General features: G+C 45.0%; 1 protein-coding gene across 1 annotated transcript; it reads right to left on the bottom strand.

The window, feature by feature from the left end:
• Positions 1-7,520: 7,520 nt before the first annotated feature.
• On the bottom strand, positions 7,521-9,141 carry gadd45ga (growth arrest and DNA-damage-inducible, gamma a). The gene is made up of 4 exons (XM_015972880.3): positions 8,874-9,141; positions 8,666-8,767; positions 8,358-8,568; positions 7,521-8,245 (listed from the first exon to the last, which is right to left on the bottom strand). Exons 1-4 carry the CDS (start codon positions 8,924-8,926, stop codon positions 8,132-8,134), a joined length of 480 nt encoding a protein of 159 aa, XP_015828366.1. The 5' UTR covers positions 8,927-9,141; the 3' UTR covers positions 7,521-8,131.
• Positions 9,142-12,477: the final 3,336 nt, after the last annotated feature.

Genomic DNA, 12,477 nt, shown 5'->3' with positions numbered 1-12,477 from the left:
AACCCTCGTGCAACAGTGCTAACCACTGCGCCACCATGCAGCCCATTCTGTTTGACAGCTGGCATGAGTTTTTTATTCTGAAATGTGTGTTCTCCAGATAAAACACCTTTCAAAAGTTTTCTTTCGTCTCAGCCTTCTACAGAATATTTGTTTTATTCTTGATGCAGACGTTTGTTGCCTCATCCGAAAGATTTAAGAGTTGGAAAAAGCAGAAACAGGAAATTAAAATCTTTGGTTTCACAGAACTGTGCAGAATAGATATAAACTCATTGCAAACAGCTTTAATATCTTTTTTTTTTTTGCTAATTTATTTTAGAGCTTGCACAAAAATACCTGACATTTCAATCGGTCACTCTATTTGAATGCTTCTGAACAAACACCCTGATGCAATCGCCCAGCAACGACAGACAATAACAATGTCAAAACAAACAATCGAATGACTGCACCCTCCAGCCAGAGCTGGATTTATGTTCTAATCTGACTGGTTTTGGTTCACCTTCTGAGCTCATCCGCCATGAATTCGTTTCAGATTAGCTGCAGAATGGCACTTGGTATTACCAGGAGTTTTGTTTGTGTCATGACCTCACATCCAATGACCTGCTGTGCATGTGTCACTCTATCCCTCAACAGGGCACAGTGAGTCTCTAAAGTGTGGGTCAGGTTTGTGTGTGTGCGTGCGTGCGTGCGTGTGTGTGTGTGTGTGTGTGTGTGTGTGTGTCTAACCTGGTCATACTCCCCTTAGCTTACAAGCACCTGCTTTGCTCGCTTCAAATTATAGGCTCTGCATAGATCATTACGTCTAAGCTGACGGGTCTGGATCAGGTGATCTCATCAGTGCGGTCATCCGAGCAGCACAGGTGTGTGCACGTGTGTTTCAAACGTTACCTGAACAAAAACCATAAAATGGAAAAGTGCTGAGGTGAGATTGGCCTTACGGGCTGACTGACATCACAAACGATCATGTCGGCGTGCGTGCATGTTGTTGATAGGACTCACCCTGGACGCCACAGCAGTGAGAAATCCCCTGCATTCTGACTATAAACACTTCTAAAAGTCGCACGTTGTGCTGCGTTACAGAAACTCTCTGAGGAATGAGCTCACTGTAAGCAGCTAGGACCCAGCTGGTGTCTCCCAAGGTGTGACTTGCACCCTGTACTTAGGTTAGACACCCAACACCCACGTCGAGTGCACTACATCTCTTCACAGACCCTGCCAAAGTAGCTGGGTCATGATCTGACGGTATCAGCAGAGCCGCGCGAGAACGAGAGCTCAGAGCTGGCAGGGCGGTGCGAGGGGATGCTTTTTGCCAGCTCATCGTGTAATCTCATCCCGCTGCGGTTACTGTAAACGGTGCAGGAATGGGACGACAGGCCCACACTTACCCGGCACGGTAATGGCTCTGGGAAGAGCACAGCAACTCTGTGTGAAGCAGTAACCATTTACAGTTAAATCAGAAGTCTGAGAATATCTCTGAAGCCCCAAATGAGAGCTTTCTCCTGCAAGTTTTCATGACAGAACTCGTACCTAAAACATCATGGATTGATGCTGTCTCCAGATTTTTCTTTGTTTTGTGAAGTAGTTAACCCTTTGATGCATGAATTATGAAATCTTCAACTATGATTTTTTTTAACAATTTTTTCATTCATCTTTAGGTGTGAATGAAACAAATTTCAACAAATATTTTTTGTAAAATTTTATAATTTACAAATAATTTATTACATGTCCACCTCAGTGGACAGCGTGCATTCTGAGCATGAAATATGTTGGCTTGGCTTACCGAAGTCCAAATGGAGGGGCTCAAATGCAATAAAGTCCTCAACAGCTGTGCTTAATAGCAAAAACAAATAAATAACTATTTTGAGTACCTGTCCACTGTAGTGACCATTATGCATCAAAGGGTTAGTAAAAAGCTTTTTTTTTGGGGGGGGGGGGGGGGGGGAGTAGTTTTACGAGATTTGGGTCGTGCAGCGTGCCGTGCATTGCAAAAACATCTTGTTCCTTCAGTGTTATATTTTACACGGAACCGGTTTCCTAAACTAGCAGGAATCTTCTTGCATGTCTGCGAACCAGTTCTGCCAAAGTGCGCTTCCAGTGAACTCCTACCCTACTCGCAAATAAGGGCAACTTGGCCATTGCGGAGTACGCCGATGATATAATCGGGAAATTCTTTTTTTTTTTATAATTAAAGTTTTTATTATTTTGAAATGTTTTATAACATACAAAAACAAAAGAAAACACACAGGCTTGTGCACCCCCCCCCCCCCCCCCCACCACCACCACCCCCTTTCTCTTCCAGGGTACCAACGACTCCAAGAGTTTCGGGTTCAGCTATCACAGCTACATAGACCAGTAGCCATACTTAATTCAGGGTCAGTTAGGAATCCAAAACCAGGCAGTGAGGCATTAGATTTCAAAGTTTTTTGTAACATTTTTCAATGTTCCCCAAAAGCTGTTCCAGTCTGTGTCCTTGTCCCCTTTCAGGTTGTTGAGCATGGCCTCATAAGCAGCTGTTTCCGCCATCTCCGCAATCCATTCATCAATCCCAGGGCGCACTTTAGTCTTCCAATGTCTTAATATAATCCTGGATGCTGTAACTAGTCCGACCGTAATGATGCAGAAGGTTCCTCTTGAAACATTTGGTATTTGGGATCTGTCTCCCAGTAAGCATCGATCCGGGGTCTGAGGGACTTCTGTGCCTAATCGGGAAATTCTTCAGAAACTAACAATGGAGTGGATTTGCTTATGCCAGCGCGTACAATGAAACTAATATGAATTTTTCAGGTGGTTATAATTATTTAAAGTCTTGCCAAGGTTTCACTGACACTGGTTATAATGACATTTCATCGCGTTGTTATTTGTTATTGTTGCCATATTCTCGGTCATCTGGGGCGTCATAAGCTTGAATGTTTAGTTGGAAAAAAAAATTGGACTTTTCTTGTTTTCCTCGAAGATGTTTCACCTCTTGTCCGAGATGCTTCTCCTGTACTGAAACTAGGAGGTGTGGTCTGAAACAAACATGCTGATAGAGCAATAGGAGTCGCTGATGAGCTCATTGTTATTACTAATGAGGCCATCGAGGTCACGTGAGTCCCTAGCCTCTCCTTCTAATCAGCTCTCTCTGTTTGTGTCGTTGGTGCAGGTGCTAAGAGGTCCCCGACGACCACACCTGTGCTCTGTTTCGGTCACATGTCTCCAGGTATGAGTTTCAGTTTAACTGCCTGAGTAGACAAGTCAAGGCTGCACTGTTCATTCTTGAATCATTACATTCTGTGTTGTCAAAGCTAGCATCTACTAGTCTTCTTCTGTCCATCAGTGCAGGGCGTGAGTTTGCAAAATCAAGGCAGGCAGTGAAAGGTCTCGTCTTTCTGGCCTCTGGCTAGAAGAGCTCTCTTTTGACTGCCAACGTTGTTTGACCGTGAAGCGTCACGCTCACTAGTAGCCAGACAGGGGGAGGGAACTGTCGTGCAGGGCAAGCGCAATTCTTAGTCAGACTGCCATCAATCCTACGTGGGTGCTCCCGGGCTCAAGTGCCCACGAGATCAGCGCCGATGCCCACCTTGGTGCACAACCACAGAAGACTGTGCTGATTTTGCAGCCAGGAGAGATTTAACTGTTAGCATTAGCAACTCCATCACATGGCAGAAATTATTCAGAGCTGCACTAGTTTGTGAGTGGATGAGAAGTAGGGATGCACCGATGCGGTACGGGTATCGGTATCGGTAAAAGTTAACCGATACCAATGCAGTTGCATGAAAATGACTCCACTGTAACTTGTCGTTTCTGTTCACCTAATATTTTAGTTTTGTGATGATTTTTATTCATACATTTTACTTTTTATCTACCTCACAGGCTTTTCCTGTTGAAAGCAGAGAAGAAAATACCGTAAATCCTCTAATACAGGCCCGGGCCTGTATTTGACTCAAGCTCATCAAGCTCCAGGTCTTTTATTGGAAGGAGGACCAGAATTAGAGGCAGGCCTCAATTTCTATTTGAGCAAAATGAACTGATGGTTCGCTGGAGTTTCTGACAATTAAAATTGCGCCCACATTTTCAAAGTTAAACACATTTCTTTTAACAACGGTAGATTCTGCTTCAGCCCCCCCCCCCCCCCCCCCCCGCGCAGCGGCCGCAAACTCACTGATGCGTCTGCAGCCTCTCGGCGTTCCTGCTGCTCTAAACATTAAAATAATTATTTCATTTTCTGTTCCTCACTTCTGATTACCTTCAATGGAGTCTGTTTGTTGCAACAGCAGGTACAAAAACTAACTTGTTTCTATTTGACTATTTTTCTGTCCTGCCTGTTTATTATCTTCCTGCATCTCCTCTCAATCCTAAAGAGAAACTGCTACCTGGCTTCATATATATTCACCTCATGAGTTACCTTTGAACTGCAGTTCTAAAAGATCTACCGACCGCAGAAACAGCGGAGTGCTCGCTGCTTGGCGGCCACGGGAGGCGACGCGCTGTGCCAGAGCGTCGGTACTGACGCCCGCCGTAAAACGGACATTTAACCAAATTGTGACGTTTACCCTCTTGCAATTCAACCTTCCCCTCACCCCCATCCTAACCTTAATCAGCTTGCACATGCAAAGCTCTGATCGTTGACGCGCTCCAGACATCTGCGTCCTGAGCACCGCCACAGTAACGTTATCAAATCAGGTGTCGCCACCTCAAAAACTAATTTAACACGCGATCGTTCACGTCGGCTCATTTCCTTTTATGTTTTTTGTTTTTTTATTATTTTATTTGTGCCTGATGCTTTTCGCTGCTGTGGATCGGGGCGCATCACCTGTCACCTGCTGACAGCAGGCTGCTGTCTTTTCCGTGGACTGCATCTTGCCGGTCATCATCACGTGACAGCGACTAGTCAATGACAGGCATAAAGAGTCACTATAGAGCGGTGAAGTCGACTAGTGACTAGTTCATACAACCCCTGCTACTGCTCCCCAGAGTGTTCTGCAGCATAATCAGCACGTTCTTGCTTGTTACCACATTCCACCCGGCCACAATAAAAAAACGGCCATTATTCACCTCCGCCGACTCCGACACCGCCCAAAATATGATACCTGGCAGTTAATTGAATACAGGCTAATATTAGAGGATTTACGGTACAATCTGTATTCCAAATCATTGCATTTTTTGTGTGATAGAAGTATCGGTATTCGGTATCAGCGAGTATTCCGATCCAAGTATCGGTATCGTATCGGTTTTTGAAAGAAGTGATATCGTTGCATCTCTAATGAGAAGCAGACGGCTTAATTCTTCATCCTTCAGGCTTGTGTTATTTGTGGAGATAACACATCTTGCTGCAGAACTAATGAAGGCAGTGGAAAAGTCGTGTTACTGTTCGATAATCACGGGCGACATGTTTGCGTATCGTGCAATAATGACAAAGACTGCTAATCCTGCAGGTTTCTGCCTCCCCCTCTGACAAATTTCTACTTCCTGAAGCGACTCACAAGCCGTTCTTCCAGACTGGAGGCCACAGCAGAGTTACTGGAACGAGTCCAAGCCCACTTTTAAAAGTTCTTTTCGGTGCATCTTTTTAAATATCCAGATTTCCTGTTGAAACATACCAAACCACTTTATTTATGCAGCACGTTTAAAACGGCGTGAGAGCTGACCAAAGTGCTGCACAGGCAGGCCCATTTAAACAAAAACATGGAGCACAAGGTAGTTTACTTAGTGCAGCTGGAATAAAAGTAGAATAAAGTGACTTGTTTTAGTTTTATGTAAAATAAAGTCTGATTTTATGTTATTGTGCCGGAATTCATTTCGCTGAAACATTGCACACAAACTGGTAAGTTGAAAAAATTTGTTTTCTGTGAAAAAGCAGGTTAAAAAAAAAGGAAGTGCTTGAATCCGTCTGACAGACGATAAGAACAGGCCTTTAGACAAACCTGCTGTTATGCACTGGTTACCACACTTCAGCGCCCAAGGTGAGCACACTAATATTTGGAAGTCGCACATCTGTCTGGTCTCACTCCTTCACTTTCAGACAATCGCGGCTCTAAATCTCTGGCTCAGACTGTGAGCAGACAGTCAGCTGCCTCAGCAGTCTGGACCGTTGCTCCAGGCTTTGGCAGCACAGCCGACGTCGGGAGAAGACGTTTGCGTGCTGCAGACAAACAGCAGCAACCAGAGGAGCAACTTGAGAGCGCCGTGATGGTTTTGGGGTTAAAGCAGGCGTGCTTGCACGTACCGCTGCAGAAGTGAGAGTTGATAGTCGGCCTCACAGATACGCTGATTAAAGTTTCGTAGAACACAAAGTAAAAAAGGATGTCTCTCAGATTAAATGTGACATTAGTGCAAACTGGGTCAACAACACACTTACTCATATCTGTGTTTACTCAGGGAAACAGTTCCACTCTTCAATCCGGGTCACTTATTTTTCTAAATCAGGTCAAGATTAAAGTTGGTGTTTGTTTTGTAAACTGCAGCAAACAAAAGACGCTGTTAGAAGGAGACTGACCTCAGATTTACTTGGACTTTTATTCTGAAAACTTTCTTTTCGTTGTCCAGATTTGTGCGGTTGGCAGGAACTTTTGCAGGTGTTTCAGCTTTTACTCAGACGAAAGTTTCAGATTTAACCAGAATGCATCAGATAAAAAACAAAGAGCAGACTGATGGTTTTCAGATGGGTGTTCAGTTATTCTGTCTCAATCTAAAGTTCTGACAGTCATGGACTATAATGACTATTTTGGGAAGCATTTATTGTCATTTAGAGAGTCTTTATTGAAAGCAGGCGTGTGGAGAGTAAAGTCCACGGAAATTCCCGTGAGTTGCATTTTAAATGTAATTCTGTCTAAGAGAGGCTTCCTCTGTTCTCAGAACGCTGTGTAATTACCTGCTGTCTGAGCTGCAAGCCACAGCGTCCCTTCCTTTTGTCTGTACTGCACATGCTTTTGCACACACACACACACACACACACACAGGTGTCAGTTCTCGCCTGCATGCACCTGTGTGCTCGTGCAGCAGGCTGTGGCCAGCGGCTGGCTTGAGAGTGAGGTCCCCTGCCAAGAAAATCAAACAGAGCTTCTCTGAAGTCTGCTATCTCTCTGATGTGGGCCACCTATTACTGTCAGTTTCTGCTCTGGACCGACCGCAACACACTCACACACACACACACACACACACTGACATGCATGCACTTCTTCCCCTCAGTGACCCTCATTCTCTTACAGCTCTGTGCAGATTCTCTCTCTTTCACACACACGTGCTTGCTTCTGGGGGTCTATAAACATGTTCACTGCCTGCTGCATGACATCTTTTTCACCTTTATTGTTGCGTGGTGTCTAATGTGGTTTGTGGTGCATGTGTGCGGTTAAAGGTCAATACCTGGAAACAGTGCTTTCAGCCATGTTTTAATGTTGATCGCTACTTTCCTTCCGCCTAAATTTTCCCTTTTCTTCTGAAACTGAACCAGTAACACTTCCTGACGCTCTCTGCATCCTCACAATCGGTTGCATGTCAGCTCGCCTCAAGAGAAGAAACTTAAAGAACTTGAAAAGGAGCAGGAGTTTTGATTCTACATGTTTATTCACAAAGCATTTCAGTACAATTCAAACGGATGTTGCGTTCTTCAGTATGCACATTCAACAATAATGATAGTGTGTAAAGAAGTCCACAAGAGTCTCACAGCTCTTATCAGGATTTGCAAGCAAAGTCTCTGCTTATTCCAAGAAGTTCCTGATAGCTGCGCTCAAAAAGAAAGATTCCACTTTGACACTTTCATCTTCTGAACCGGAACTGTTCCTTTGTAGTGAGATCCAGTCGGTCTCCACTTTCAGAATTCCACTGCACCTCTCCCCGCTGCTCAGCTCCACACATGGGGGCAGCACAGGGTCACCATCCAGCACAGTCCACCTCCTCCTCAGTGTCCATAAAGCGTTGTGCCATTTGACTCAGTCGACACTGATCTCAGAACTTCAGCCCCATCATCACAGGGGGATGGGGGTGATCCAGAACCAACTCGCCGACCCAGAACGCTCTGGAAGGGTTGCAGACTGGGGATGCAGCCAGAGCCTCTTAATCCAGACGCACACGGCTCCTCGAGTCGCTCAGCTGAAGGTCAACTTCTTGACTTTCTTTTTCACGATCCTCATCAGCAGCGTTTTGGTGTGACGTCACCTCAGCGCTCTGGCAGGGTTATGGTGGGCACCCAGTCGTATGCACTGCGGCTTTCCTCGCAGAACAGACTCAGCTTGTCCAGAGCAGGGTCTTTCCATGGGTTTGCACTGGGGCTCTGAAATGAACAAAACAAAAAACGGTTTAGAGCCACCTTCAGACACAAGAGTCCGACCAAAAGAGTCATGCACGCATGAGTCACTGGCTGCAAGCTTCTGGGTTTTACGCACCGTGACAAGAATGCAGTGCGCGTCCTTGGGCTCGCCGCTCTCGTCTGCACCCACGAGGTCCGCCAGGCGCTCGATGTCATTCACGCGCACCACGTTGATGTCATTATCGAAGCAGAAAGCCTGGATGAGGGTGAAGTGGATCTGAAGCGCAATGTCACACTCGTACTCCTCATCCGTGGCGAGGACACAGAATGCCACGCTGTCTGGGTCACTGTGGAGGAGGAGGAGGGAGGCCGATCAGATGATACCCCGTCACACTTGATTGGCAGCAAACGTGCAAAAGCGGTGGGAAAAGTCGCGATACTCACACATTCATGACTTTAGCAGACTCGTAAACTCCGACGGTCAGGAAGTCCTGCTGCTTAGCAGCGACCAGCAGCTCCTCCAGGGCTGCGCCTGCACTTTGCACTCTTAACAAAGACAAAAGCATCTCGTCAGGACCGGGCGTTCAAATGAAACCGTTTCAATATTCCTGCCTTTTAAGTAACATTTTAAAAAGAGGCGAGAGATATTTACCTATCAGCGTTTTCCATGGTGTTCTCTTGTCCGCGGATCTCTTCCAGAGTCATAGCGATAAAGATCCAAGCGCTCGGTGAAGAGAGAAAATGAGCCGTGTGTGCTGTGTCTGCGTCTCCGGCGTTATTCTGGTCTCTGACGCGGCTGGAGGTGGCTTTAAAGGCTGGCTGGCGTCGTTTCTCGGCAAGGGGCGGGTCTTTCTGCTCCTGACTCCAACGATTGGCTGGAAGCAGTACAACAAAAGTCCCCGGACCACTTTGAGCTGTTGACAACCCCACGTGGGGCAAGATTTCACCGTTTCAAGAAATCCCCCTCACCCCCACCGACCCCTCCTTGTCTTGTCAACATCCAACATCACCACAATGTACAAAAACTACAAGTCCTGGTTGCGGTGGCCACAGTAAGTCACAGGACAGTCACTGATGTGTCCTTTGACTGATTTGTTTTTGGGATTGCACGCTATTGATTTAAATGTTATTTACACTCCCGTCTACCAGGAATCCTGCTTTCTTTGTGTGAGTTTTATTTATAACGAGCCAACATTGCGCAGCATGAAATGATCGAACACGAAACAACACAATTAAACAAATGATGAACATCATCGCTTTCCCAGCGTTGGGAATCACTGGGAAGTTTGATTTAATTGCCTTTCCCTTTAATAAACCAGCGCGCGCGCGCGCGCGAGCTCAATCCTGTTACTCAACCCGCTCCTTTCTCTGTTTACAGCTGCAGAACAACCCCGTTCTGTTCCGAGGAGCTCGCTCTGACTCTATCAGTTACATAAATACTTCTTGAAGTGTCCAGAAGAAGGGGGACGCAGTAATCTGTGGCCGGGCACGCGCCACTTATTTTGTTCGCTCGTTGAAAGCGACGCCGCGGGACGCGTGTCGTCTCCCTCTGGAGACAAAGCCAGGCTCACGCAACGATCCACCTGCCCGGCATGTCAGCGTGTTGTGTGAGTGCGTGCACGCGCTCTTTGTGCGACCACGCGCTATCTTTATTGCCATTAAGTGACCACCCGCAGCAGATGTTCGACAGATGTGCCCGAGCCCCTCCTAAAAAAGAATAATTACAAAGGAACGCCACGTGCCGCAGCCGGTAGCATTTCTTGACCATTTTATCTTATCGGTGTTTGCATTCAACATCATAAGCAGATGCTGTTTTGTTCAGAAAGGGGCACTTGGTCCTGTCTATTATCTACAATAGCAGCAGTTATTTATTATTATTATTATTAATAACTGAAGTATCATGTGTGAGTAATTCAAATTTAGAGGGGTAAAAAACAAGATTTTAACCTTTAAATCTCTCTGTGAGGGGAAGTGCATCTAACAAAAATATAAAGCTACTTGATCCCCAGAAAATTTGGGAAAGATGTGTTTTGTTCCATCTGGTGTGTCACCAATACTGCATTAAAGCAGGGGCAGTTCTAGAAGGGGTCCAGGGTGGGCCAGTGCCAAATCCCCCCCCCCCCCCCCCCCCGCGCTAATGGCAGAACACGCAGTCATAAGAACTTGTTTTTCTGTGATAATGTAGCGTAATGTGATATGTGGAACCAAAGCATATGAATGCATTTACATGAAGTTAAAAAGAAATGTGGAGAAAAACACTTTCCTGTGAGATACGTAACTAAGATCTCAACATACTTTTTCTGCAAAATAGCTACATTTTGAAACGTGTTGTGCCCACAGCAACCGTAGCTGAACTCTTATTAAATGTTTGCAATTAAATACTGAAGTTTGAAACACCCAAAAACAATTGTTTTCATGTTTTCTTACAAATGTGTGTCTCTAATTTGTCTTTGTCAGACACGTGACCTGAGTGTAAACCACACTCCCTTAGCGCCATTTTGGGTGTATGATTCTTGTAGGTAAGCCGCAGCTGAAGTTGAAGCAGAACAAGGACAAACATCCCTTCTAGGGATAGACTTGTGAGGGAGGATGGAAATTTTCAGAAATTGACTACAATTGACAATGTAGATCATTACAACCTCAAAGGAAACAAACAAAGTCATTACTGCCAAAAACATATCACTCGAGTAAGCGTAGCGCCACTTCGACATATTTATAATCAAGTGGCCGTCCAAAAACATTACTCCACTAACAGAGGCGTTGCGCCAGGTTTTATTTTCTGGATGGGCCTTAGTTAAACAAGTTATCAAGCAGGTACAGAAACAATACCTGCATGCAGAGGTTGCACTAGACAATTTTGTTCTCATTTTGACTGACAGAGTTTAAAAAAACAGTCATGATCAATTTCTCCCGTCATTTTCATTTCCTCAAATAACAATGAAAAAATTCACAACTTAATTTGTCATGCGACCGTCATGCGACAGTGGCACAGGAGTTAAGTGCTCGCCCCGTAATCGGAAGGGTGCAGGTTCGAGTCCCGCTCAGTCTGTCGCTGTCGTTGTGTCCTTGGGCAAGACACTTAACCCACGTTGCCTGTTGGAGTTGGTCGGAGGGACCGGTGGCGCCAGTGCTCGGCAGCCTCACCTCTGTCAGCTGTGGCTACATCGTAGCTCATCCCCATCAGTGTGTGAATGGGTGAATGACTGATTGTGTTTTAAAGTGCTTGAGGGGTTCCAGGACTCTAGAAGGCGCTATATCAAATACAGGCCATTTACCATTTATTTAGGTAGGAACATTTTACCTGCTGCATTGTGGTCTTTTTATTTATTTATTTTTATTCATTTTTTTATTCCCGCGATGTTCTCTGTGCGTAACGTTTAAAATGTCTGCACGCCTGCATGAGTAATTCCAGTCCCAGCAAACATCGTCACGACGGCAACTTGGTGTCCACGGCCAAAAATGGTCGCGCTCGGACGTCTTAAATTTGTTAAAACATATGTAACAGAAAATTCCTTGAAAATCCATTCAGATGTATTTTTACATGTCAACATTTACATATATTATTGTTATTTTGACAATTAGTTACGTGTACAGCATCCAGTAAATATTGGTCTGACGGTAACGTGGTGTCCACGGCCAAAAACAGTCTTGGTAGGACGGCTTCAATTAGTAAAAATGAATTGTAACAGAACTTTTCCTAAAACTTCATTCAAATATATTTGTACACGTCTACAGTTACATGTGTAATTGTTATTTTGACAATTAGTTACGCGTAGTTCAACATAAAGCTGTCGACATGACCAACAGCCTTGAGATTTTTTTAGTCCAAAAATAAACGGTCAAATAGAAAAAATATCCAGTAAACGCCATCCCTGTCTACATTTAACTTTTCACACGACACGAGTGCACCACTTTCTGCAGGTTTATAAGCTCCAAACACACAAAGCGTCTAACGCTTCCGTTGTTTACACACCTAGCTGTGCCACCATGCAATGCGCTACGGCACCTGATACGTCATCTGACAAAAACCAATAAAGCACTACTACTCCCCCCCCCCTCCATGTTAGTCTACACCCCCCTGCATTAAAGACAACAGTCAGACACGGTGGTGGTAGTGTGATGCACAGAAACCATACACATACCTATTTCTACTGAATAAGATGTTTACCTTACAGAAAAACTACATTTTATTATGCTTTCCCACAAAATCAGATATATAGCATGATAGTTAAAATATAAATATTATTAAATAAAAG

The sequence above is a fragment of the Nothobranchius furzeri genome, chromosome 17, assembly GCF_043380555.1.
Source record: "Nothobranchius furzeri strain GRZ-AD chromosome 17, NfurGRZ-RIMD1, whole genome shotgun sequence".
In the NCBI taxonomy this organism is placed as follows: Eukaryota; Metazoa; Chordata; class Actinopteri; order Cyprinodontiformes; family Nothobranchiidae; genus Nothobranchius; species Nothobranchius furzeri.
The sequence above is the reverse complement of the archived record's forward strand: the minus strand, read 5'-3'. Positions and strand labels throughout refer to the sequence as shown.

Bases quoted from the DNA above. Each gene is read 5' to 3' on its own strand.
- gadd45ga (XM_015972880.3), bottom strand. From the start codon at position 8,926: ATGACTCTGGAAGAGATCCGCGGACAAGAGAACACCATGGAAAACGCT. The intron at 8,768-8,873 runs GTAAATATCTCT...GTCTTTGTTAAG, and splicing joins ACCATGGAAAACGCTGATAG to AGTGCAAAGTGCAGGCGCAG. The intron at 8,246-8,357 runs GTGCGTAAAACC...TGTTCATTTCAG, and splicing joins CGCACTGCATTCTTGTCACG to AGCCCCAGTGCAAACCCATG.